Genomic DNA, 23,191 nt, shown 5'->3' with positions numbered 1-23,191 from the left:
GCTTTATTCAGCTGGAATAAAATTACAAATACAAACTAACTTGCTGCAGAGCTGACAGTCTCTCTTCACGGTCCCGAGCTTTTTCTCTGGCTTGCTCTAATAGTTCTTCACGTCTTTCAGCTTGCTGTCGATCAATACGCTCACAACGACGACGTCGTTTCTCACATAGTTCTGCCATTCGAGCCTGGAATTAAATAAAAAGGCAGGATGAAACGACTGAAAGTTAACTAAACTATAAGTGACAATCAGTCCAGCATATAAGGTATTATCTAAACATATGATGGAGTTCCTTATGGAGTTCCTTCCCACATTGCACATGTATAAAATCCTTTTCTTCTCTTTAACATAATTTTTATGAAGCAAAGACTGAACTAAAATGGTAATGCCTGAGGATTGGCGGAATGCGTGCATAGTGCCATTGTACAAAGGCATAGGGGATAAGAGTGAGTGCTCAAATTACAGAGGTATAAGTTTGTTGAGAATTCCTGGTAAATTATATGGGAGGGTATTGATTGAGAGGGTGAAGGCATGTACAGAGCATCAGATTGGGGAAGAGCAGTGTGGTTTCAGAAGTGGTAGAGGATGTGTGGATCAGGTGTTTGCTTTGAAGAATGTATGTGAGAAATACTTAGAAAAGCAAATGGATTTGTATGTAGCATTTATGGATCTGGAGAAGGCATATGATAGAGTTGATAGAGATGCTCTGTGGAAGGTATTAAGAATATATGGTGTGGGAGGCAAGTTGTTAGAAGCAGTGAAAAGTTTTTATCGAGGATGTAAGGCATGTGTACGTGTAGGAAGAGAGGAAAGTGATTGGTTCTCAGTGAATGTAGGTTTGCGGCAGGGGTGTGTGATGTCTCCATGGTTGTTTAATTTGTTTATGGATGGGGTTGTTAGGGAGGTAAATGCAAGAGTCTTGGAAAGAGGGGCAAGTATGAAGTCTGTTGGGGATGAGAGAGCTTGGGAAGTGAGTCAGTTGTTGTTCGCTGATGATACAGCGCTGGTGGCGGATTCATGTGAGAAACTGCAGAAGCTGGTGACGGAGTTTGGTAAAGTGTGTGGAAGAAGAAAGTTAAGAGTAAATGTGAATAAGAGCAAGGTTATTAGGTACAGTAGGGTTGAGGGTCAAGTCAATTGGGAGGTGAGTTTGAATGGTGAAAAACTGGAGGAAGTGAAGTGTTTTAGATATCTGGGAGTGGATCTGTCAGCGGATGGAACCATGGAAGCGGAAGTGGATCATAGGGTGGGGGAGGGGGCGAAAACTTTGGGAGCCTTGAAAAATGTGTGGAAGTCGAGAACATTATCCCGGAAAGCAAAAATGGGTATGTTTGAAGGAATAGTAGTTCCAACAATGTTGTATGGTTGCGAGGCGTGGGCTATGGATAGAGTTGTGCGCAGGAGGATGGATGTGCTGGAAATGAGATGTTTGAGGACAATGTGTGGTGTGAGGTGGTTTGATCGAGTAAGTAACGTAAGGGTAAGAGAGATGTGTGGAAATAAAAAGAGCGTGGTTGAGAGAGCAGAAGAGGGTGTTTTGAAATGGTTTGGGCACATGGAGAGAATGAGTGAGGAAAGATTGACCAAGAGGATATATGTGTCGGAGGTGGAGGGAACGAGGAGAAGAGGGAGACCAAATTGGAGGTGGAAAGATGGAGTGAAAAGGATTTTGTGTGATCGGGGCCTGAACATGCAGGAGGGTGAAAGGAGGGCAAGGAATAGAGTGAATTGGAGCGATGTGGTATACAGGGGTTGACATGCTGTCAGTGGATTGAATCAAGGCATGTGAAGCGTCCGGGGTAAACCATGGAAAGCTGTGTAGGTATGTATATTTCCGTGTGTGGACGTGTGTATGTACATGTGTGTGGGGGGGGGGTTGGGCCATTTCTTTCGTCTGTTTCCTTGCGCTACCTCGCAAACGCGGGAGACAGCGACAAAGTATAAAAAAAAAAAAAAAAAAAAAAAAAAAAGATTTAGCAAGTAGAAGTAACAAAAGAGGATAGAGTCCATGAGATTTTGAGGCAATGGAATATATGCCTTTTAGAAAGGGGCAGGTCACAGCTGGTTGGAAAAACATGAGAATATCCAAGAGAACTTATGCTCATGGGAAAACTGCATAGGAGAGAAAAATTAACATGCCTTAAAACTCCAAACTCCTAATAAACAGCAAAATGACTAATCGTTCACCAAAACCATGTACAACTCTATACAAAATTATAAAAATACCAGTCAACAATCTCATTAGTGATCACAGGTCTCCTAAATAAACAAAGAGCGTTTTGCCACATTCCAGTGCAATCAAGTTGCATCTCAATGCAATGTTTAAAGTGTGTCCGGATTATGCTTTATTAGCAGGAAGAAAAGCACTAGGTTCTATACAATCATTTAGCTTCAGTGCAGTGGTGCCACTTTAATTCTATGAGCCACAGATCTCACAATAACATAAAGAGAACCCTTGGCACCATCATGTTCTGAATCTTTCAGGAGATCCATGGAGACATTAACACATACACAAAAAGTGAGACTGGTTCAAATGCAAATGCAAATCTTAAACCTAAGTTGTTCAACCACTTATATGAAACTGCTCTGTTTGGTCAACAGAGCTAAACAAACAGATCCAAAGTAAAGCAACAATTCAAAGATTCAATACCTGCACATGAGTACTCCATATGTTTACTCGAATTCAATAAATTCATGACAAGGCTATCTTAACATATACTGAACTACAGGTAAATGGTGAGTTCTGTGTGTCCAGACCTTAGAGAAACCTATATCACAATCTGAAAAAGGTACCCTATCATTTTCACATCATTTCCATCTTTACACGGATGTAACAAGTACAATGCATATAATTCTATAATGGTTACATTCATACCTGTCTTTCTGCCTCAAGAGCTCTGCGTCTCTCTTGAGCAGCAACCTCTTTTGCAGCTTTCTCTTCCTGTCTCCGTGTCCGCTCTTCAGCCATGTCTGCTAAACGTGATTCGTGGCTCTGAGCAAAGAAAAAAATTAAAATCAAATATACATACATATATACAAAAAGGGTGATGTATGGGTGAAAGGCATAAACATCACTAAAAGGCTGATGGACAGAGGTTTCTAACCCTTAGCAATCAAAATTTGCAAGACCAACTAACCTTTAAGAGAACATGAATTGGCAATACTTACTTGGTGTTGCTGCATAATATCATGTAACTTGTTTTGAGCCTCTAAGCCATTAATAAATGCAATTTCTTTAGCTTTGTTTTCTTCATCATGTGCCTTATTCACAATCTCCTGAAGAAACTGCCTTCGCTTCTCTTCTGCTCGCTGCATCTTCCGCTGAAATAAATCTCTCTTCTTGTCAAGGAGACATTCCTTGTCTTGCCGTACCTCTTCAATCTGATAAACAACAATTTTCTTAATATTTGGAGACAGTTGTCAAAGATTTTGGTACTTGACAAATATCATCTATTATCCAAAAGAGGTGAAATTCCTTGACCAACCATTCAGTCAACACTACACAAAAAGTATATACCAACGGAAATGAGAAAACCATGAGATAGTTTACATTTTAAGCTACATCCACACAAAAGAAGTCCCACTTCAAGGTTCAATAAGTAAACCCTTGCCAAATAGTTTTCAGGGTGCATGCAGAGAAAATACCATACAAAGTTAATACTGTTTTACATAGTAAAAGGGGGTTTATGTTCCAGGATCATCCCTATACCAGACCCATTCTTTGGAAAAAGATATCACTAAAGAGAAAAATCATACAATGAGTAAAATAAAATCCGTATCGTCATAAAGGCTTTTAATATGCAGCATGAGATGCATGTGGATGGAGAAAGGCGATAAAATCCTTAAGGATGGTGGAGAGAGCTGATGAGCCAGTTGTGCTGCATCATTTTATCTCATTTCATGTTTTTTTCTCTGTCCAATTAATGAATATAATCAATTCTCATACTGTCTGATGTTTCAAAATTCTTGACTGCATACACTTTTTTTGAAGTACTGTAAAGCATTTAAGAAAACATAAAATAAGCATATAAGATAACTAAGTGAACTATGAGCAAGGAGACCCAATCTGGCAATTGATTTATCTTATTTCTTCCTATTCAACGTCATCCTGTAAGGGATATGAGAGAAATCCTTACTTCTTTGGGACTTATGTAACAATATCCCAATAACAACCAACTTGCCCTGCTTTCATGAACCTTAGAAGGTATTAATACATAAGGAGATACATCTCTCGTTTTCACTTTCTTCCCACATACATCTTCCCCTACCTTCATCATACCTTGGACATCATTCTCATCTTTCATAAGTTTCAGCCATCTTTGCTTTGACTCTTACTGCCATTCCAGCCTTGTTTCCTGTTCATCTAATGTCTCCACTGTTATCATAATCTCATTACCTTCTACCCCACTAGACTTATGTATTCATCTTGTCCTAATCCTCACCTTTGCTATTACTACATAATGATCGAAATCTAACAACATACCTTCTTAAACAAATCTTTCAGTTTCTCAGTTTTTGCTTGTATAAGATTCTCACGCAATTCCTGAGCCTTGGCTAACCTTTCTTCATGGCGGCGCATCTTCTCTGATAATGAACGCTTTCTAGACGGTGATGACAACTTTTCATGGATGTGCAATACACGGCCAGGGTGACGTAGTTCTTCTAGTGATTCCATTGCATCTACCTAATAAAAGTAATAAATATGAGACAGCAATCCAAACAGATTATAAAAAACTTTGATCTAAGATGATACAAGATGAATGGCAGAACATGTAAGGTACAACTAAACGGAAAGAGTACACACTCCATTTGGTGAGATAGAGCTGTTACTTTTTCAGGTCAGACAGGGAAAATGATAAGTCAGACTGCTTTACAATCAACTTTGTTAATGTAGTGGTAGAACTTCATCAGATATGTGTATTACTCAAAACATTTGAAAGTACTAAAAGAAATGTTAGCCTTGCAATTCACCTGATCCGCCCAGCTCAATGCTGACAAAACACCATCATAAGGTGGTGTAACAGGTGATGTTGCTCTGCCTGCTGCCTCCAACACATCACTTCCATCTTCCTCACAATCATCTACATCGTCTACCTATAACAATAGAATATATTTTCAATCTAGCATTAAAAATAACAGAAAACAAAGGATAGTTATTACGTCTGTTATGAACTAAGTGAATGCCCACAGGGTACTGAAGGGGAATGTTAAGAATTACTGGCAACGATAAATGCCGAATGGGAATTGGTGGAAAGATTTTTGTCAAGCCCAATATGTCTGATCCTTTGCTTGAATGGCCTTAGGAGAGGAATGGTCAAATCATGGACTAGAAGAAGAGCTTATCTTGAATGAAGAGGGGATAAATGCTTCTATTCCTGCAACTATGACTTCTGCTATGCATCTGGAAGAGACAGAAGCATCATTACATATGAGACAGTAATTCACCCAAGGAATGTTATAAAAGAAATTTTCTAAGTTCTTCTAGTTAGTCATGTTGAGGTGCCAATATCTACACTTAGAAGGGGTTGCTGGAGAGGGAGGAGCCATTAAAATAGGTACATTTATGAAGAGTGTGATCAGATGAACCAGCTGAGAGAAAGATTGTGTATTCAAAGCAGGGGGGATTAGAGGTGAAAAACAGATCCAGAATATAAGGAGAGGCTATAGCAGTCAGGGGTATAGGCAGGGTGGGAGACTATTCGCTTTAGATCACTGAGAATGGAAAATTTATCTATCTATATCTCTGACAACTGTTCCCTCCTGGAACTCCCTCAAGGGGGTGGCAGCAATAAAATCTTCATAACTAATGAACTCTAGTGTCACTTCTTAGCCTTTAGTGCCTCACTCTTAACAGGCCATTGGCAGAGGGCATCTCTAATGCAGTGTCTGCAAAGACTCCTACCTTATGTTCCTACTGACTACTTCTACCTAATGCTCCTATCTAATGTTCCTCCCAACTACTTCTTCCTGATGTTTCTACCAAATGCACCTACCTAAAATGGAGAATGTATGGGCTTTATCAAGCATTTCATATGGTGAATGTTAAAATCCCCTAATTAAAGGACCTTGGCTTGTGAGTGAGAGGATACCACAATTTCATGGCTGGAGTCAAAGAAAGATACAAAATTTGCAGAAATTAGAAGAGCAACAGGCAAAACTGAGAAAAAGTGTTGTTTGGAGACAACCTTGTGTGACAAAACATCAAAGTTTGGGGACTCAAGGTCCTCAAGGAATGTAACAGGTGTGGTGATGTTGGAATATGCACAGACACCACCTTTTGAACTAGAATCATGAGTGGTGATGGCAGTTTTGGTGGTTGATAAAGACTATTGCTGTTGGTGGTAGTGGCTGGCAGTGATTCATTATCACTGCTGGCACTTAATGGTGACTGCTGTTGATGCTCTTGTTGTCGGTGGTGGCAGATGGTGATTACTATGCATGTTGCTGTTGTTTTAATTTTTGTCTGGGGTGGTAACTAGTGACTGTTACTGTTGGTTGTGGTGGTTAATGGTGACTGTCATTGTTGTTGGTGGCAGCTGATGGTGAATGCCATTTTTGGATGTGGTGGCTGATAGTGATGTTGTTGCCTATTCTCGTACTGACAGTGACTGTGTTGCTGATAATGGTGGTGGATGATTGTGACACTGTTGCTGGTTGTGGAAATGACTGATTGTAACAATGTAGCTGTTGTAGGTAGTGGGTTATGGTGACATTGTTGCTGGTGGATATATGGTAGTGGCTGATGGCAAGGTTTTTAATGGTGGAATCATTCGTCCATGGTGACAATTTTGTTGGTGATGGATGATGGTGATGCAGTTGCTGCTTCTGGTGGTGGTGGTGGGTGATACTGACTTGCTCTAGATGGTGGTGATAGAAAACTGTGAGCGGAAGCAATGGGTTAGACGGTGTCAGCAGCAACCGTCAGCATCAGTCAGCTTTAATGGCTGTCAACCACGTGTCAACTCATAAGTAAGGGAAAGGACAACAGAGTACCCAGCGATATCTTGCAGCCTCTATGGTTCTCAGGAATGTGCTTACCCACATCCTGCACCAGCACCAGTAGTGGCCTGAGCCTCCTAACCCCTGACCTGGCCACTACTGCACCAGCAGCATTAGCGGCCTGGACCTGACCTAACCCCTGACCCAGCCACCATCATACACCTGCCTAAGTTAACCACAATGTTAACCCCTTAATGTCAGCGGCACTACCCTGGGGTATGATAACCAAGCTATTATACCCAAGGAGGTAATCTATTACAATATTCTACAAATGTAGAAGAAAAAATTGCCCACGTTCCTAATACATATCTTTGGTTTCACATCATAACATGTGACTCCAGATTCTTTATCTAATGTAGAGGAATTTTCATGTGTTAACTTGCTGAATAATCTGAAAACCATGTATGACTGTACCCTTCTGGAGATAATGATTCTGCGTCTCTGGAAATTTTCATGTGTTAACTTGCTGAATAATCTGAAAACCATGTATGACTGTACCCTTCTGGAGATAATGATTCTGCGTCTCTGGAAATTTCTCCAGAAAGTTAATTTCTCAACAGACGGAATTAGTTTCATTGTTCTTTGAACGTGATCTCGATTTGTTTCACCCTTAATTGAGATTGGTGGCCAGAGCTAAGCAGCATTATCCCCCATGAAGCCTGACCAGGGTCTTAAAGAGAGAGAATACTGTATTCTTTGTCATATATCATTTTTGATATAGCTTTGCAACCTGGCATCCTGTTGTCTTTGTTCATGCAGCTGCTTGCTTTTCGTATTTTACGTGGTTGATGACGTATGGTGTGGCAGTGAGTGTACGTGGGTAGGTGGATGTTCGTAGCTGTTGCTGTAGTTGTTGGTGTTAGGGGTAAGTGGGTGAACGGATGAATGGGTGAGTTTGGGTATATGGATGGAGATCAGTGGGCAGTGGATGGCCGTGATGTGGTGGGTGGCGGTAATGGGCAAAGGGTGGTGGTAGTAGTGGGCAACAGCCATTGGTAATAGTTAGTGGGTGGTAGCAAAGGTCAGTGGGTGATGGCAGTGGGCAGAGTAGTTGCAGTTGTCAATGGGTGGTGGCAAGGGGGGGGGGGTGACGGTAGAGGTTTGTGGGTATTGGAAGTTGTACGTGGGTGGTAGCAGTGGACACTGGTGCTCGTAATGGTCAGCTGATGGTGGCTGTGACCAGTGGGTGGCGGTAGTGGTGGCAGTGGACAACAGGTGGTGGCAGGAACGGTCAACGGGTGTGGTAGTGGGTAGTGGAGTGAAGAACATGCTAGGTGGTGGAGGCCGTAAGTGGTGGTAGGTGGTAGTTGTGACCCTAGTGTGGCCGGGGGAGAGTGTCAACAAAAGTTGGTTGCAGTAGTAGGTGGTGGTTGTTGTTGTTAGTGGGTGGTGGTGATGACAAATGGTGGTGGTAGGTGGTAGAGATGGAAGGTTCTTCAGGTGGAAGTTGGCGGGAGAGAGGGTTGCTACCAAGGTGGTTGTAGCGATGGTTGTGCCGGTGGTGGTGGCGGCAGCGGCGGGCAGGGGGTTGTAGAAACAGTGGCAGGGACAAGTGGTGGTGGTAGAGAGGACAGCCAGTACTGGCACGGCAGATGGTTGGGTTACTGTGAGGGAGGTCAGTCGTCATGGTGGAGAGAGAGAGAGAGAGAGAGAGAGAGAGAGAGAGAGAGAGAGAGAGAGAGAGAGAGAGAGAGAGAGAGAGAGAGAGGGGGTGAGGGTGGATGGGGTCATTTTACATCTAAAAACACAACCAACTTAAGATGAGCAGGAAGTATTACGGGAACGCTGCGGGACTGTGTCCACCATTTGCATTAACATGAGGTAAGAACAACAACTGGTGCCGAGGACGCGTTGTTCAACGACAAACACACCTCACGTGCAGCCAAACAAAGACAGCAAATGCGGAAAAACAAACGAAGAAGTTCAGAGTAAACTTGAATATTGTAACGGAGTCAGGAAATGTTCCCGAGGTCAACATACACTTCCTATCCTGAACCGCTTCCCTTCCATTGGGGCACAGGAAAGTACGACCCACCTCCCGAGTAAAAACCGAGGGGGCGGGTACGACCCTTGAACACAAGAGCACGACCGCTCACAACGTAGGCACGACCCTTCAAAAGTGCACGACCCCATACGACGGGTCAGAAGCTGGGTCATCATACCATGACATCGTAAGGTCGTGCTCATGATGTTCCACCAGTGTATTCTCATCCACCAGCCTCTCAAGATCATATAATGAGTGGAAACATTCCCTTCACAAATAAAAAAAGACTAATTCTCGACTTTATGTCATTCTTATCATAATTCTCTACGTCCTGTGACAGACGAACCTTGAACACCTGTCATGTGATATACCTAACGTATCTAACTCAAGATAAATAAGTCATATATATATATATATATATATATATATATATATATATATATATATATATATATATATACACACTGAATTAACGACTTAATCTAAAACAAAATGTACGTCTATGCACCACTACATACAAGAACCTTTTAACACATCTGCACATTCAAGTCTATACAAATAATTTTCGATCCCAAATCATTTCTGGTTAACGAGTCACCAGTTACTCACGTGACTCACTGATAACTCGTACGTTGCTTGACCTCCCAGCTGTCACTTGTGTACAATACGTGGACACATAACATGTATACCGTCCACTTTCTACGTACATAACACGAGTCAACACTCGCGATACGAGCGTCTCGGCACCAACTACATACATAACAGCACATAACACATGGCAACATAGCCTCTCTCTCTCTCTAACGTTCCAAGAGAGAGAGAGAGAGAGAGAGAGAGAGAGAGAGAGAGAGAGAGAGAGAGAGAGAGAGAGAGAGAGAGAGAGAGAGAGAGAGAGATCTGCGTGGTGCCGTAACTGGGTTTAGGTCCTTAATCCCCAGGATCCGTCTCGTGGCTCAGGTTACATTCTACTTTTTGTTTTTGCCTCGTGTGTGTGTGTGTGTGTGTGTGTGTGTGTGTGTGTGTGTGTGTCTGGTGTCAGCCCCAGAAGCCGGCACCATTCACATGTGGTTTACAAAGTGGTGTGTGTATGTGTGTGTGTGTGTTCATCACTTGGAACGGGACGGGGTAGGGTTGGGTGGGGATGAGGGGACGACCCACTGCATACATATGCACAGTACCAGTTGCTCTTGTATTGTGGCACTGGCAGAGGACTTTACCTGGCCATGAACGACCCGTGATGTGTCGTGGGGGAGGAGGGACACTACCTCCAGCCGTGGCCAGTGAGCCACACTCACACCAGCACATCCATGAAGTGTGAGGGAGGGGGGAGAATCAGGCTCCTGAATCACCATCCAAAAGCCATTAAATGTTACGTGGTGTCACCTCCTACCGGAAAGATGACTGAGGAAATCGTGGTGACTCTTTCCGTTAATGGTGTGACTCTATGTCAATATTACGACACTTTTCGTACGTTCACAACTCTTTTATAGTTGCGGTGGAGATGGTTTAAGTCTTGCGAGTTATCTAATCTCACGTAATCCCACGGTCTCCACCAGCTCAACCCACGGTGACCCACCAATCTCCAGTCTTTGGAGAGGAGTTCTGTTTTTCGGCACGTAACCCAACCCGACACCCAGGCTCTCGCTTACAACCTCCCTGCCTCAGACAGAGCTCCTATTTGTCAGCCATTAGATACCTCCCGACCATTTAACCTCCCCCCCCCCCTCCCTCCCTTAAGCACGACGGCACGACCCTTGAAGAAAAGGGGCACGACCCTGAGGCACGGTGCCCATAGCCTCTTTTACCTGGCCCCAAGAATCAGATCAGGTGTCATACCATGACGACCAAAAGGTCGTGGTCAGTGTGTTAATATATTCAAAAAGGCATTTCCTTCCTACTCGACTGGCCCCCATCTCTCTTGGAAAACCTCTCGAGGGCCTTTCTACCCAAAATAAAAACGTACAACTCTCGTGGGATGGCGTTATCACAACAGTAGCCAGTTTCATGCCGGCCACGCTGAGAATTCCTCCCTGGCATATAACACGTAACCCGATCATGCTTCTCAATTGGTCTGCTCTGAAAACAGCTGATCAACACCCACACACACACACACTCACACGAGTCGTCAGTCCTAAACCAGCAGTGCCATGGAGAACATGTAAGGCTGGCTTCTAGTGCATATATCGTAGGAAGGAGTGTACGTCATTCATAATGCCACTGTAACTGGTAAGCTACATAACATTACCAGTAGAAGCCTGGTACCTGTGAATGTAATTTTTTTTCTATGCTAGATGAGACGGCGAAGCCTGGTACCTGTGAATGTAATTTTTTTTCTATTTTAGATGAGACGGCAGGGGGCAGCTGAGGTCCTAATCAAAGCCATCCCATATATATATATATATATATATATATATATATATATATATATATATATATATATATATCCTAGCCTGAGCCAGGTACCCATTCTATCGACCAATCTTTAGGGTGGATGAACAGCTGGGATGACCGTGGACCGACTGCCGCAACCAGGATTCGAACCTATGCTCTCAACCCTGGACGGCCCGTGAATGCATCACGGTCGGGAACGCTTTCATTATGACATCCGAATTTACTTAATTCTAGACGAGTGTGATATTTCAATGCACCAGACGACGACTCATTTATCTAACATGAAAGATCTAGTTTTCTTGGGATAAATTACAGAAGTACATTTCCTCACAGTAGTACGTGTGTAGTTATGGCAACCCATAATATGAAAACTGAAGGTTTTGTCCTCCAGACCTAACTGGTGGCAGATGATGACGTCTATACCACTGTACTGGTGGCAGATGATGAGGTCTATACCACTGTACTGGTGGCAGATGATGACGTCTATACCACTGTACTGGTGGCAGATGATGACGTCTATACCACTGTACTGGTGGCAGATGATGACGTCTATACCACTGTACTGGTGGCAGATGATGACGTCTATACCACTGTACTGGTGGCAGATGATGACGTCTATACCACTGTACTGGTGGCAGATGATGACGTCTATACCACTGTACGAGGGTTAGGTCCTTGGAGGTATGATAACCCCCCCCCCCCCGGCCTTTTGACCTGACCCTTAAAGGCTGTTGAGTGAAAAGTCATGCGTCATCATAACTAGGGGGTGGGGCGTTCAAGGATGTGACCGGAATGTTAACGGGGGTTTAGAGGTAATCTCTACAAAGGCAAGAGATGGGCAGAACGTTGTGTTGTGTGTGTGGGGGAGGGGAGGAAGCATGAGTGTGTGGCAGAAGGTGGGTGAGTGTTATGTTGTGTGTGTGTGTGTGTGTGTGTGTGAAAAGCATGAGTGTCTGGCAGAAGCTGGGTGAGTGTTGTGTGTGTGTGTGTGTGTGTGTGTGTGTGTGTGTGTGTGTGTGTGAAAGCATGAGTGTGTGACGGAAGCTGGGTGAGTGTTGTGCTGTGAGGGTGCGAGTGTGGTTACAGTATGAGGGTGTTGGGGTGACACCAGCCCCCTGGCCAGGGCTTAATGAGGGCATCATATCACACACACACACACGAGTGCCAGGGTTCAGTACAGGGTTGGAGGGGAGGCCACGCTTCTCCCACTACAAGCTACGCAATAACATTTACCTCTCTTCCCATAATGACTAATAACACTTAGGTCTCTTTCGTAATGAATAAGACATCAGCATCTTTCATAATGCCTCACAACATGTAAGTCTCTTTCGTCATGAATTTACTAAGACTTCAGCCTTTTATGATGACTAATAACATTCAAGCCTCTTGCATAATGAATCTAATACCACATAATGCCTCTTTAACGAGGAATCTGTAAACACTTACGCCTCCTTCGTGACACCTAGATCGGCATGATCAAGATCATTTTCTATTCCACTGGGATGTTATCCAGAATAACTTTCAAAAGGTCATCATTAGCAATATGGTCATTATCTCTGCTCCGTAGTTTATAAGTTGGCATTAGAATCGTATCTCACAAACTATCCGTGAGATTCGTGGTGTTTACTGGTGACATAAGAGTTCACAAAGAGACTAACATGATATTTTCTTGAATTTCAGGCAAACGACACCAAAAGCACGACACGTTCGTTATACATGAATCATTGGCCAAATCAGGCGACACAAAACGCAAGGTATCACCACGTAGTACATTGGTGACGTAACACCGTCACTGGAATCCCCAAGTGGAAAACAGGAAAAGCGTCATGATGAACTGATGAAATGCGTACGGCGCCAAGTCTACAGGACAGTCGACCACGAGACACACCTACCACGTGATCCTACCAACGGCAGCTCAACACACTGGTAGTCTATCAAGAGGAACAGTACAAAAAAGATATCAGCTGAGAGTGGAAACCAAGTGCAAAGATATACTTAGGTAAATCTACGTATCCATATATATATCTCTAGCGTATAGTTATATAAGACAATGAGGAACTTTTGCCTAACTGTCATCTTTGTGATTTGTGGTCTGACGCTGAGCACAGGTGACTCGACCCATCTACTGAGATGGGCACCCCTGCACCTCAAGTCTCCGTACCTGACGTTCCTCAATCAGTTCTACCACCCATCGTGGCGGACGCGCCACCCCATCACAAAGGAGGCCGAGTCCCTCAGGTACCTGCAGCTGCCCATGGGCGTCCCATTCGCCGTCGTGTGCGGCGCGTGCTTCCAGCGGTCGCGAGTCGCCACCAACCTGACGGTGAGCGTCACCGGTCACGCCTATCACAGCATCCCTAAGAGATACAGCAAAAGGAAGGCCAACTACCGCGTGGGGAGCTCGGAGTGCCTCATGACGTACATGATCACGGCGCCCATCAAGACGGATGGGACGGTGACGTGCACTCTGAACCGCGGCACGCAGACGAAGACGGAGTCCATCTCCTTCGGCGTGGCCGACGTGCCCATCGAAGAGCCATCGGAGGAGCTGGAGATACGCAAAGACGACGAGAAGGTGACGCTACGGTGCCCGACGCCCGAGCACGTCCCATCATGGAGCAACCCCTTCGTCCACGTGTGGCACGAAGAGGGCGACGCGGACGAATTGGGCTCCCCGATCCCGGAGATGACGTCGACCCTGTCGCTCCATCGGCCAAAGAACAACAGGCACATCACCTGTTCCGTTTACGCCATCGGCGAGCCCAGCAAGGTGTACAGGACGCGGTATCAGATCGCCGGCAGCCACGCCATGGCCAAGCAGGAATACCATGTGTCATACGATCTCGTGAGCCGTGAGGAGGACCAGGAGCCCAGCCCAAGGATGAGGCTGTCCAAGTCCGTCGTGGGAATCATCATAACCGCAGCTGTTGTCTGTCTCCTGCTCGTAGTCATTGGTATCTACCGCTTCACTGCAGCAGTGCCACGCCAGTGATCCATCTCTCTCTCTCTCTCTCTCTCTCTCTCTCCTTCTAACATATCAATCACATCATTCTTCTCTCTCTGGTCACTGCTTGCCCATGGTCACAAAATATGTGGACTTGATACATTCTATATGTGCATTTATCATCGATACATACATAGATACAAAGAATATTCACTTAGACATTTATCAAAATCCTATTTAAAATGACGACAATTGTGTGATACACAAGCTTGAAAATGTATTTGGAATAAAATTATAATTTAATACTACACTCTGGTTTCATTCCATCTCAGCCACAAAAACAAATACAGGAAATTATTCCTGCATATTTTAATTATGACTTTTTATCATATCAGAGTATGCATGGTGGATAGTGTGGTGTACAAGAGCAGTGTGATGTGCCAGGGACGATGGCAGTGTGATACATGAAGGAGATGTGATGCATGAGGGAAGTGTGATGCAAGAGGGCAGTGCAATGTGTAAGGAGTGATGCACGAGGGAAATGTGATGCTTGAGAGCCGTGTGGTGGACAAAGGCAGTGTAATCCTTGAAAGCAGCTTGGATTATGTGGGTGGTGTGATGCATGAGAGTGTGCTGGTTATGAGGCAGCTGTGATACATGAAGGCTGTGTGTGGCACACAACAGCAGTGTCATGCATCATTAAGTAAGTTGTACATAGAGGTGTGACCCTTGAGGGAAGTAACATGCATGGGGGTAGGTGTGGTTTATAATGAAGACATTGTGTACGAGGGGAGCAAGTTGCATGAGAGATTTGATGCATGAGGTTAGTTTAGTGTATGAGGGAGATGTGATTCTTGAAGGTAGAGTGATGTATAAGTGAAAAAAGGTTTATTTAAGGTGTGATAAATAAGGGTAGTGGTATATGAGGGCAGTACTGTGTGAGGAACAAGTAATGCACGAGGACAGTGCAATGTATGAGGAAGGTGTGATGAATGAGCGAAGAATAATGCATAAGGGAAGTGTGACGTCTGTGAGCAGTGTGGTATATGAGAGGTACGATGCATTAGGGAGGTGTGATGCACAACAACAGTGTGATGTGCGAGAGGCAAATCGCATTAGGGAGGTGTGATGCACAACGACAGTGTGATATACGAGAGGTATGTTGAATTAGGGAGGTGTGATGCACAATGACAGTGTAATGTATGAGGGAGTTACTATACATGAGGGCATTATGGCATATCAGAAAGGTGTGATGCATGATGCAGGCATGATGCATGACAGTAGTGATGTACATGAAAAAGTATGATTCATGTGAGCAGTGCAAAGCATGAGGTAGGTGTGAGGCATGTGGGTTTGTGGAGTAAATAGGGGAGTATGATGCATAAAGGAAGTGTGATGCTTGAGGGTAGTGTGGTGTATGAGGCTGTGATGTACCAACATACAAGTACATACAATGAGATTTTCCCAAGATGGCAGAACTATCATGTGGTGCCAACCATACTACTTGCTTACTGGATAATACTCTTTTGTTTCAACCAACACTCCCCTTCTCATCATTCATCTTGCATGTTGTATAATGTTATTTTTCTTGGCAATTAATCCTCTAGCATAAATGTCCACTCAACATTCATCTGATACTGTCTATATGATACTGTCTTCAACCAAGAACCTAATCTACTCTGTTGAATGTGTCTGTAGTCAGTCACTCTTAAGTAAATTTATTGGTTCTCCTGCAGTAATTAAGCATCCCAGATTCCTCAACAGGCATTCATATCTTTTGCCTGATGCAATTAATATACTGCCAAGTTGATGTTAAGTTATGGAGTAGTTTGGATGGGGGGAATCTTGCTTTGTTTCAAAGAACTGAGTACTAAGCATATTTGAGGTGAGATTCTATTGATAAGATTTTTTGATTCATTGTGTAAATGTTGAGTGCTGGCTTCAAGGTAGCTTGTGATTGTTCTGAAAGCTCTGAGCTGCCCATAATTGTTCTGGGTGCTCTGAGTTGTGTGGTTTGCAGCTTTGCTACCTTTGCTTTTGACAAGGTTGAGCACCATGGCAGGGAGGTGTAGTTTCGGGTGGAACAGATGAACTGTTCATCGGGTATATAAATTTATTTTGTCCAAATCTGGTACCAGTTACTCTTAAAGGGGCATTTAGTTTGTATATGTTGTTTGTACTGTTATGAGTGAATGTCATGTATGTTGTATGTAATACCCAAAGTAGCTGTGTGTATTTGAGTGGGGCTTATAAAGGTTTCAGGAGAGTGCAGGTTCAATTGTGTTTGTTTTGGTTTAAAAGGGTGACAGAAGACATACATACACATGAAGCCCCAGTCCCCAGAATTATAGGTGTTATGCTTCCAACTGCACCCTAGAGACCTCCTAACCCTAAATTACAAACACCAATTCAACACAAGACGCTTAACCCTTAAACAGTAGTACTGCCTCCATGATCCAACCCCATATAAAATAAACAATATGTCTAAATCAAATTTGTGTAAGGAGAATATAAAGAGAAGATGTATACCTTCCTTTAAGATGGTTATGGGAAGGCACTGAATGGACAGGAAACGGTCTGTGCTAGTAAGCATACAGTAATTATAGTACACAGGAGAATTTCCCATCAGGGTCCATGGGCTTAAGCCTAAGACTCAGGAACAACTGTGAAGGTAAATATGGGTTTTCTCCAAGCATGACTCCATTCTATTTATGTGGAAAGCTTTAATTCATGCTAAGACAAGAGTATGGTTAAAAGTTAATCACTTAGTCACAAGACGAAGTAACCAGTTTAAGAGTTAAGGGTTAAGCATTTAAGCAGATGATTCGAAAAGTCTGACTCTTCATATGATAAACAAACATTCTTAGTGCAATTTTTATTTTATTTATTTATTTATTTTGCTCTGTCGCTGTCTCCCGCGTTAGCGAGGTAGTGCAAGGAAACAGATGAAAGAATGGCTCAACCTACCCACATACACATGTATATACATACACGTCCACACCCGCTAATATATATACCTATACATCTCAACGTATACATATATATACACACACAGACATTTACATATATACACATGTGCATAATTCATACTGTCTGCCTTTATTTATTCCCATCGCCACCCTGCCACACATGAAATAACAACCCCTTCCCTCCTCATGTGCGCGAGGTAGCATTAGGAAAAAACAACAAAGGCCCCATTCGTTCATACTCAGTCTCTAGCTGTCATGTAATAATGCATCGAAACCACATCTCCCTTTCCACATCCAGGCCCCACAGAACTTTCCATGGTTTACCCCAGACGCTTCACATGCCCTGGTTAAATCCATTGACAGCACGTCGACCCCGGTATACAACATCGTTCCAATTCATTCTATTCTTTGCACGCCTTTCACCCTCCTGCATGTTCAGGCCCCGATCACTCAAAATCTTTTTCACTCCATCTTTCCACTTCCAATTTGGTCTCCCACTTCTCCTCGTTCCCTCCACCTCTGACACATATATCCACATTCAGACACCCCAATCTGAGCCTTCGAGGAGGATGAGCACTCCCCGCGTGACTCCTTCTTCTGTTTCCCCTTTTAGAAAGTCTTTTATATCAAAAAATAAACAAGAAAAACTATATGTGAATTAGAGAGACATTTCTTTCATAGAGCAGAAACAAAACTTTTGTCAAAAGAATAACCAACTGTTTCCACAATAGTAAATAATATTCCTAATGATACAATGCTTAGAATAAGGTGACATATTTGTGAAAAGACAGGCTTAATAATATAATTACTATAGCCTTTATCAGTTATAGTTCAATTTTCAAAATGTGAAGATTGCTTAAAGTGCAACAACAGTCTTTCTTTCTTCTCAAAACTGTATCAGAATTATTTACACCCAATTTTTTTTCTCCCTTCAGATTCAAAATCTATAAACAAGAATCGTTCCATTTGAGTGTTATAATATTGATGAGAATGGTTGTATCTAAAATCACTTTCTGATGCCCAACAATGAGGTATGTTTTATGGCTGTAATAGTGAGCAGTTGAATGCTAAACCACAAACTTCTGACTTTAGTTTTAATTCTAGTTAAAGTCACAGAAGTGCACATAAGAACCCCCAGTATGAATAAAAGGAAATAAACACAAACACACAAGAGCACTTGAGAAAAAGGCATAAATACCTGAGTTGCAAATAGTACATAATATGGTTCTTGAATAAGTGTATAAATGTAATACACAATGTGACTAACATGTCTCGCACTATATCATGATGATGGCCACCCACATCCATCCTGGCAAAGCCAAAATAAATACTTGCAACTAATGCAACTATTCTATTACAAACTTCGAGACTTTTGGATGTAACATAAAGTAATTCAGTTTATGAGATGCAACTACTCGTTTTATATTCCCACTCTTCAATTATTACACCTTCCCTGCATGCTACTCACGCAAAATTCCGTAATCATATTTCACTATACCTGAATTTCCGCTTTCTCTGTCTCTTCTATTTGCTGCTTTAGACGCTGCTCCTCCTGAACAGCAGACTCTAATGCAGCAGCATTATTTCGCATTTCTTCCTCATCCATCTGACTGTCACTATCATAGCTTCTGCAAAAAGAAAAGAAACTGCTGTTCAGAAAACTCTCTATCTACAAAGTAATTCCTCTTTCCCTCCATCCATGACTAAAGGACTATTTTGTCTTGGTCTAAATAGCAAAAACCCTTGCCAAATCTAAAACAGAAATTTTCAGCATCTAATAAATATTAACATTCTACAGTATTCTGGGGGTGGAAGGGCCTAACAAATGAGACACTTGTTTGCAGATGGAAAGGTTCTAAGTGGATTATAAAATTTTGATAATTATATAATGCAGTAATACAAAAGGTGATGAGAAGAAAGAATGTGTGTGGAGAGGTTGACACAGATGATGAGTGAGGAGAGGTTAACACAGATGATATATATGTCACGAGTGAAGGAGGAAAGATGAGAATGGAAACCAAACTGGAGATGAATGGATAGAGTGAAAAAGATTGTGATTGTTCAGGGAGGTGAAAGGCATGTATGGGATAAAGTGAACTTAAAGATGTGGTATACAGAGAGCAATGTGCTCTCAACAGTCTGAACCAGGGCATGTGAAGTAGCTGGGGGAAACCATGGGAATGATTCTAGAAGTACAACCTAACCATTAAAACTGAACCATATATGGGATGACATGAAATTGCTAACTAATATCCTACCTGGATTCCCGCTCTCCTTGTTGGTCAGGTTCAGTTATTTCCATTTCCAATTTTTCAGAAGTTATACATATTTGCTCTTCTAATACACGTGTTTCCTTTCTTTCATCATCATCCACATCACTTGTTTCAGAAGCTTCTGGTATGGATGGATCACACAAATGGCTAACTTTTCCATCACTTTCTAGTAAATTCTCCGACACTTCATTCACAGATTTTTTCTCAATGAAATTTTCTTTTCTTACAGTATCAGTTTTTACAGGTGCAGTAACTTCTACAACTTTGGCATCAGCATGATCTCCAGTTTCTTTGGTTACATTCACATCATGCTTTTTGTCCTTTTCAGTTTCAATTATCAAATTCGTAGTGTTCTGATTCTCATTTTTTACATCACATTTTTTGTGAAGTTCATCCACAGTTTTTGGGTTTCTTCGACTTTTTCTACCTTCAGTCCTTTTAGAGGAAGAAACACTTAGTTTTTTTAATTCTGATGCAAAAGCTTTTCTTTCTTCCCTTCCCTCACTGTTTGCTGTGAGCAGCAAATTGCCACTACTATTAAATCTTTTACTAGCTGTGGAGTTTTGACCTCTGGTGACCTGATTATCTTTATGAATATCTTTACTTAACTGTGAATCCTTAGTCTCTTCTTTTACCTTTGCCATATCATCACTTACGGCCAGGGAAGGCATAGATGTAGCACAGCTTGGAACATGAAATCGTTTTTTCATTTCCCTACCACAATGACCTATTCAAAAAAGAAATGGTATAAATATATCAGAATCTAGACATCTATCACTGATTTAGTTATCATATTATTGTAGTATTTGCTAAAATATATCACCACACTATGGCACCATCAGATGATAACACACAACTGGTATAGAAATCTCAATGATAAAAAAGTACTTATATAAGGATTTAATCATTAACTATAACATTAGCAGTTCATGATATCTGCATTCAGGATTAAGTTGCAAAAAAGGCCTGATGGCTTCAATGATATCCTGACAGTGAAAGAAGGGAGTCACTACATGTCATTTATTGGCAGTCATCTTCAATATGGTTGACTTCTGTTTGCATTATGTTGTAGCAACTAAATGCAAGTGAGTAATAGTCATTTTAGATGTCATTGTAATGTAGTATAATGTGTTCATAACGAATATATTTTGCTCTATGTCTAAACAAGCCAAATGCTTTGGGGCATATGGTTTATCAGCTTGATGTCATTCTAAAACAAAAAAAAGCAATTATAGTTTGGATGTGCAAAATGTAGTCACCATTTGTTTAGTCTTGATGATACCTCACTAAAGCAAAAAAGGCAATTAGGTATAAAGAAATTGCAGTTTCTCAAAACAACCATATAACAACTATGACATCTTCCTATTCCTTAACCAAATGTATCTCCAAAAACTTCTGTAATTCAACCTGTCCACTTCTCTGACCTGGTTAAAATATAGCAAATTCTCAAACTAACAATGCATCATATTTTCCTCTAACTACTTTCCATGATTCTATATCTAGTCCTTCCCCTCAACCTCAACCTGCCAAACATATACCCTATCCCATATTTTCCTCATATAAGGTCTCTCAAGTCCCCTCAAAGCTGCAGGTAAACAGGTTCTTCAGACCAAAACCAGATAGAAAGCTTCCTCGTCTAAATGGAGTGTGCCTCTAATGCGATACCAATTTTTGCTCTCCTATTTAGTCTTTGTCTAAAAACCCTAACTTTCCCTTTTCCTTAGGAGTAAGTCCTCTTAACTCATTTAACTATCATCCCATTGCTCCATAAATAGCTATATGAAGAATGCTTTGAAACTCTTCTCAGCTATCACTTTCAGCTATCCCTTGTCCTGTAACCTTTCATCTGACAAGCTCCAACCAATCTTTCCTGCACTTTTATCTTATCCTTTCTATTTCAACCTTCACATAAGAAAGCCATGACTGAGGCAAGTCTTTGCCTGTGCTTCTTTTTCTTTGGGGAGAGGGGATTAAAAGACAATCATCGAAAAATTTGTATACACAAAGAACAGAATCAAAAGAATAAGGTAACCAATAAATCATTAATTATTACAGTAATACTAACCATCCATCTTCAGGCTGCCACTGCGAATATCTTTGACTGAGTGGTTATTATGAATGTGGTGATTGCTGTTATTAAGTGATGCTGTACTACCTCCATGACTTCGTCTTCCTCGTCTAACAACTTCCCATCCCTCACCATCATCTGTAAGGAGAAAATGTTAATATAAATGTAAATACTTCACATATCTATATTCATTATACTTAATCGCTGTCTCCCGCGTTAGCGACTTAGTGCAAGGAAACAGACAAAAGAATGGCCCAACCCACTCACATACACATGTATATACATAAATGCCCACACACGCACTTATAAATACCTATACATTTCAACGTATACATACATATATACACTTGTACATCTTCATACTTGCTGCCTTCATCCTTCCCTATTGCCACCTCGCCACACATGAAATGGCAACCCCTCCCCCACGCGCACGCGAGGTAGCGCTAAGAAAAGACAACAAAGGCCACATTCGTTCACACTCAGTCTTGAACTGTCATGTGTAATGCACCAAAACCACAGCTCCCTTTCCACATCCAGGCCCCACAGAACTTTCCATGGTTTACCCCAGGTGCTTCACATGCCCTGGTTCAATCCATTGACAGCACATCAACCCCAGTATACCACATCGTTCCAATTCACTCTATGCCTTGCATGCCTTTCACCCTCCTGTATGTTCAGGCCCCGATCGCTCAAAATCTTTTCATTCCATCCTTCCACCTCCAGTTTGGTTGCCCACTGCTCCTCGTTCCCTCCACTTCTGACACATATATCCTCTTGTCAATTTTTCCTCAAATTTTCCTCATTCATTTTCTCCATGTGACCAAACCATTTCAATACACCCTCTTCTGCTCTCTCAACCACATTCTTTTGATTACCACACATATCTCACACACTTTCATTACTTAATCAAACCACCTCACACCACATATTGTCCTCCAACATTTAATTTCCAACACATCCACCCTTCTCCACACAACCCTATCTATAGCCCATGCCTTGCAACCATATAACATTGTTGGAACCACTATTCCTTCAAACATACCCATTTTTGCTCTCTGAGATAACACTCTCGCCTTCCACGCATTCTTCAACGGTCCCAGAACCTTCACCCCCTCCCCCACCCTGTGACTCACTTCCGCTTCCATGGATCCATCTACTGCTAAATCCACTCCCAGATTTCTAAAACACTTCACTTCCGCAAGTTTTTCTCCATTCAAACTTATCTGCCAATTAACTTGTCCCTCAACCCTACTGAACCTAATAATCTTGCTCTTATTCACGTTAACTCTTAGCCTTCTTCTTTCACACACTTTACCAAACTCAGTCACCAACTTCTGTAGTTTCTCACCCAAATCAGCCACCAGCATTGTATCATCAGCGAACAACAACTGACTCACTTCCCAAGCCCTCTCATCCACAATAGACTGCATACCTACAACAGACTGCGTACTTGCCCCTCTCTCCAGAACTCTCGCATTCATTTCCCTAACAACCCCGTCCAAAAACAAATAAAACAACCATGGAGACATCACGCACCCCTGCCGCAAATTGACATTCACTGATATG

General features: G+C 42.3%; 2 protein-coding genes across 4 annotated transcripts in view; one reads left to right on the top strand and one right to left on the bottom strand.

Annotated features, from left to right (window-relative positions):
* ssp3 (short spindle 3) overlaps window positions 1–23,191 on the bottom strand; it is a 72,415-nt gene that overhangs the window by 31,016 nt on the left and 18,208 nt on the right. For all 3 annotated transcript variants that reach the window (XM_071677055.1, XM_071677057.1, XM_071677056.1), the window contains 8 exons: window positions 21,623–21,763; window positions 19,543–20,284; window positions 18,783–18,912; window positions 4,969–5,091; window positions 4,481–4,681; window positions 3,166–3,378; window positions 2,873–2,989; window positions 41–184 (listed from right to left, as the gene is read on the bottom strand). In XM_071677055.1, coding sequence (XP_071533156.1) covers window positions 41–184; window positions 2,873–2,989; window positions 3,166–3,378; window positions 4,481–4,681; window positions 4,969–5,091; window positions 18,783–18,912; window positions 19,543–20,284; window positions 21,623–21,763 — 1,811 coding nt within the window. The remainder of the gene's footprint in view (window positions 1–40; window positions 185–2,872; window positions 2,990–3,165; window positions 3,379–4,480; window positions 4,682–4,968; window positions 5,092–18,782; window positions 18,913–19,542; window positions 20,285–21,622; window positions 21,764–23,191) is intronic.
* On the top strand, window positions 11,008–14,623 carry LOC139757042 (uncharacterized). The gene is made up of 2 exons (XM_071677058.1): window positions 11,008–11,206; window positions 13,052–14,623. The coding sequence occupies exon 2, from the start codon at window positions 13,422–13,424 to the stop codon at window positions 14,361–14,363; it is 942 nt and encodes a 313-aa protein (XP_071533159.1). The 5' UTR covers window positions 11,008–11,206; window positions 13,052–13,421; the 3' UTR covers window positions 14,364–14,623.

Source organism: Panulirus ornatus, chromosome 24 (genome assembly GCF_036320965.1).
Source record: "Panulirus ornatus isolate Po-2019 chromosome 24, ASM3632096v1, whole genome shotgun sequence".
NCBI classification, from domain to species: domain Eukaryota; kingdom Metazoa; phylum Arthropoda; class Malacostraca; order Decapoda; family Palinuridae; genus Panulirus; species Panulirus ornatus.
Note: the sequence above shows the minus strand (reverse complement) of the source record. Positions and strands in the feature narration are given on the sequence as shown.

Coding starts and splice junctions, on each gene's coding strand:
- LOC139757042 (XM_071677058.1), top strand. CDS start 13,422: ATGAGGAACTTTTGCCTAACTGTCATCTTTGTGATTTGTGGTCTGACG.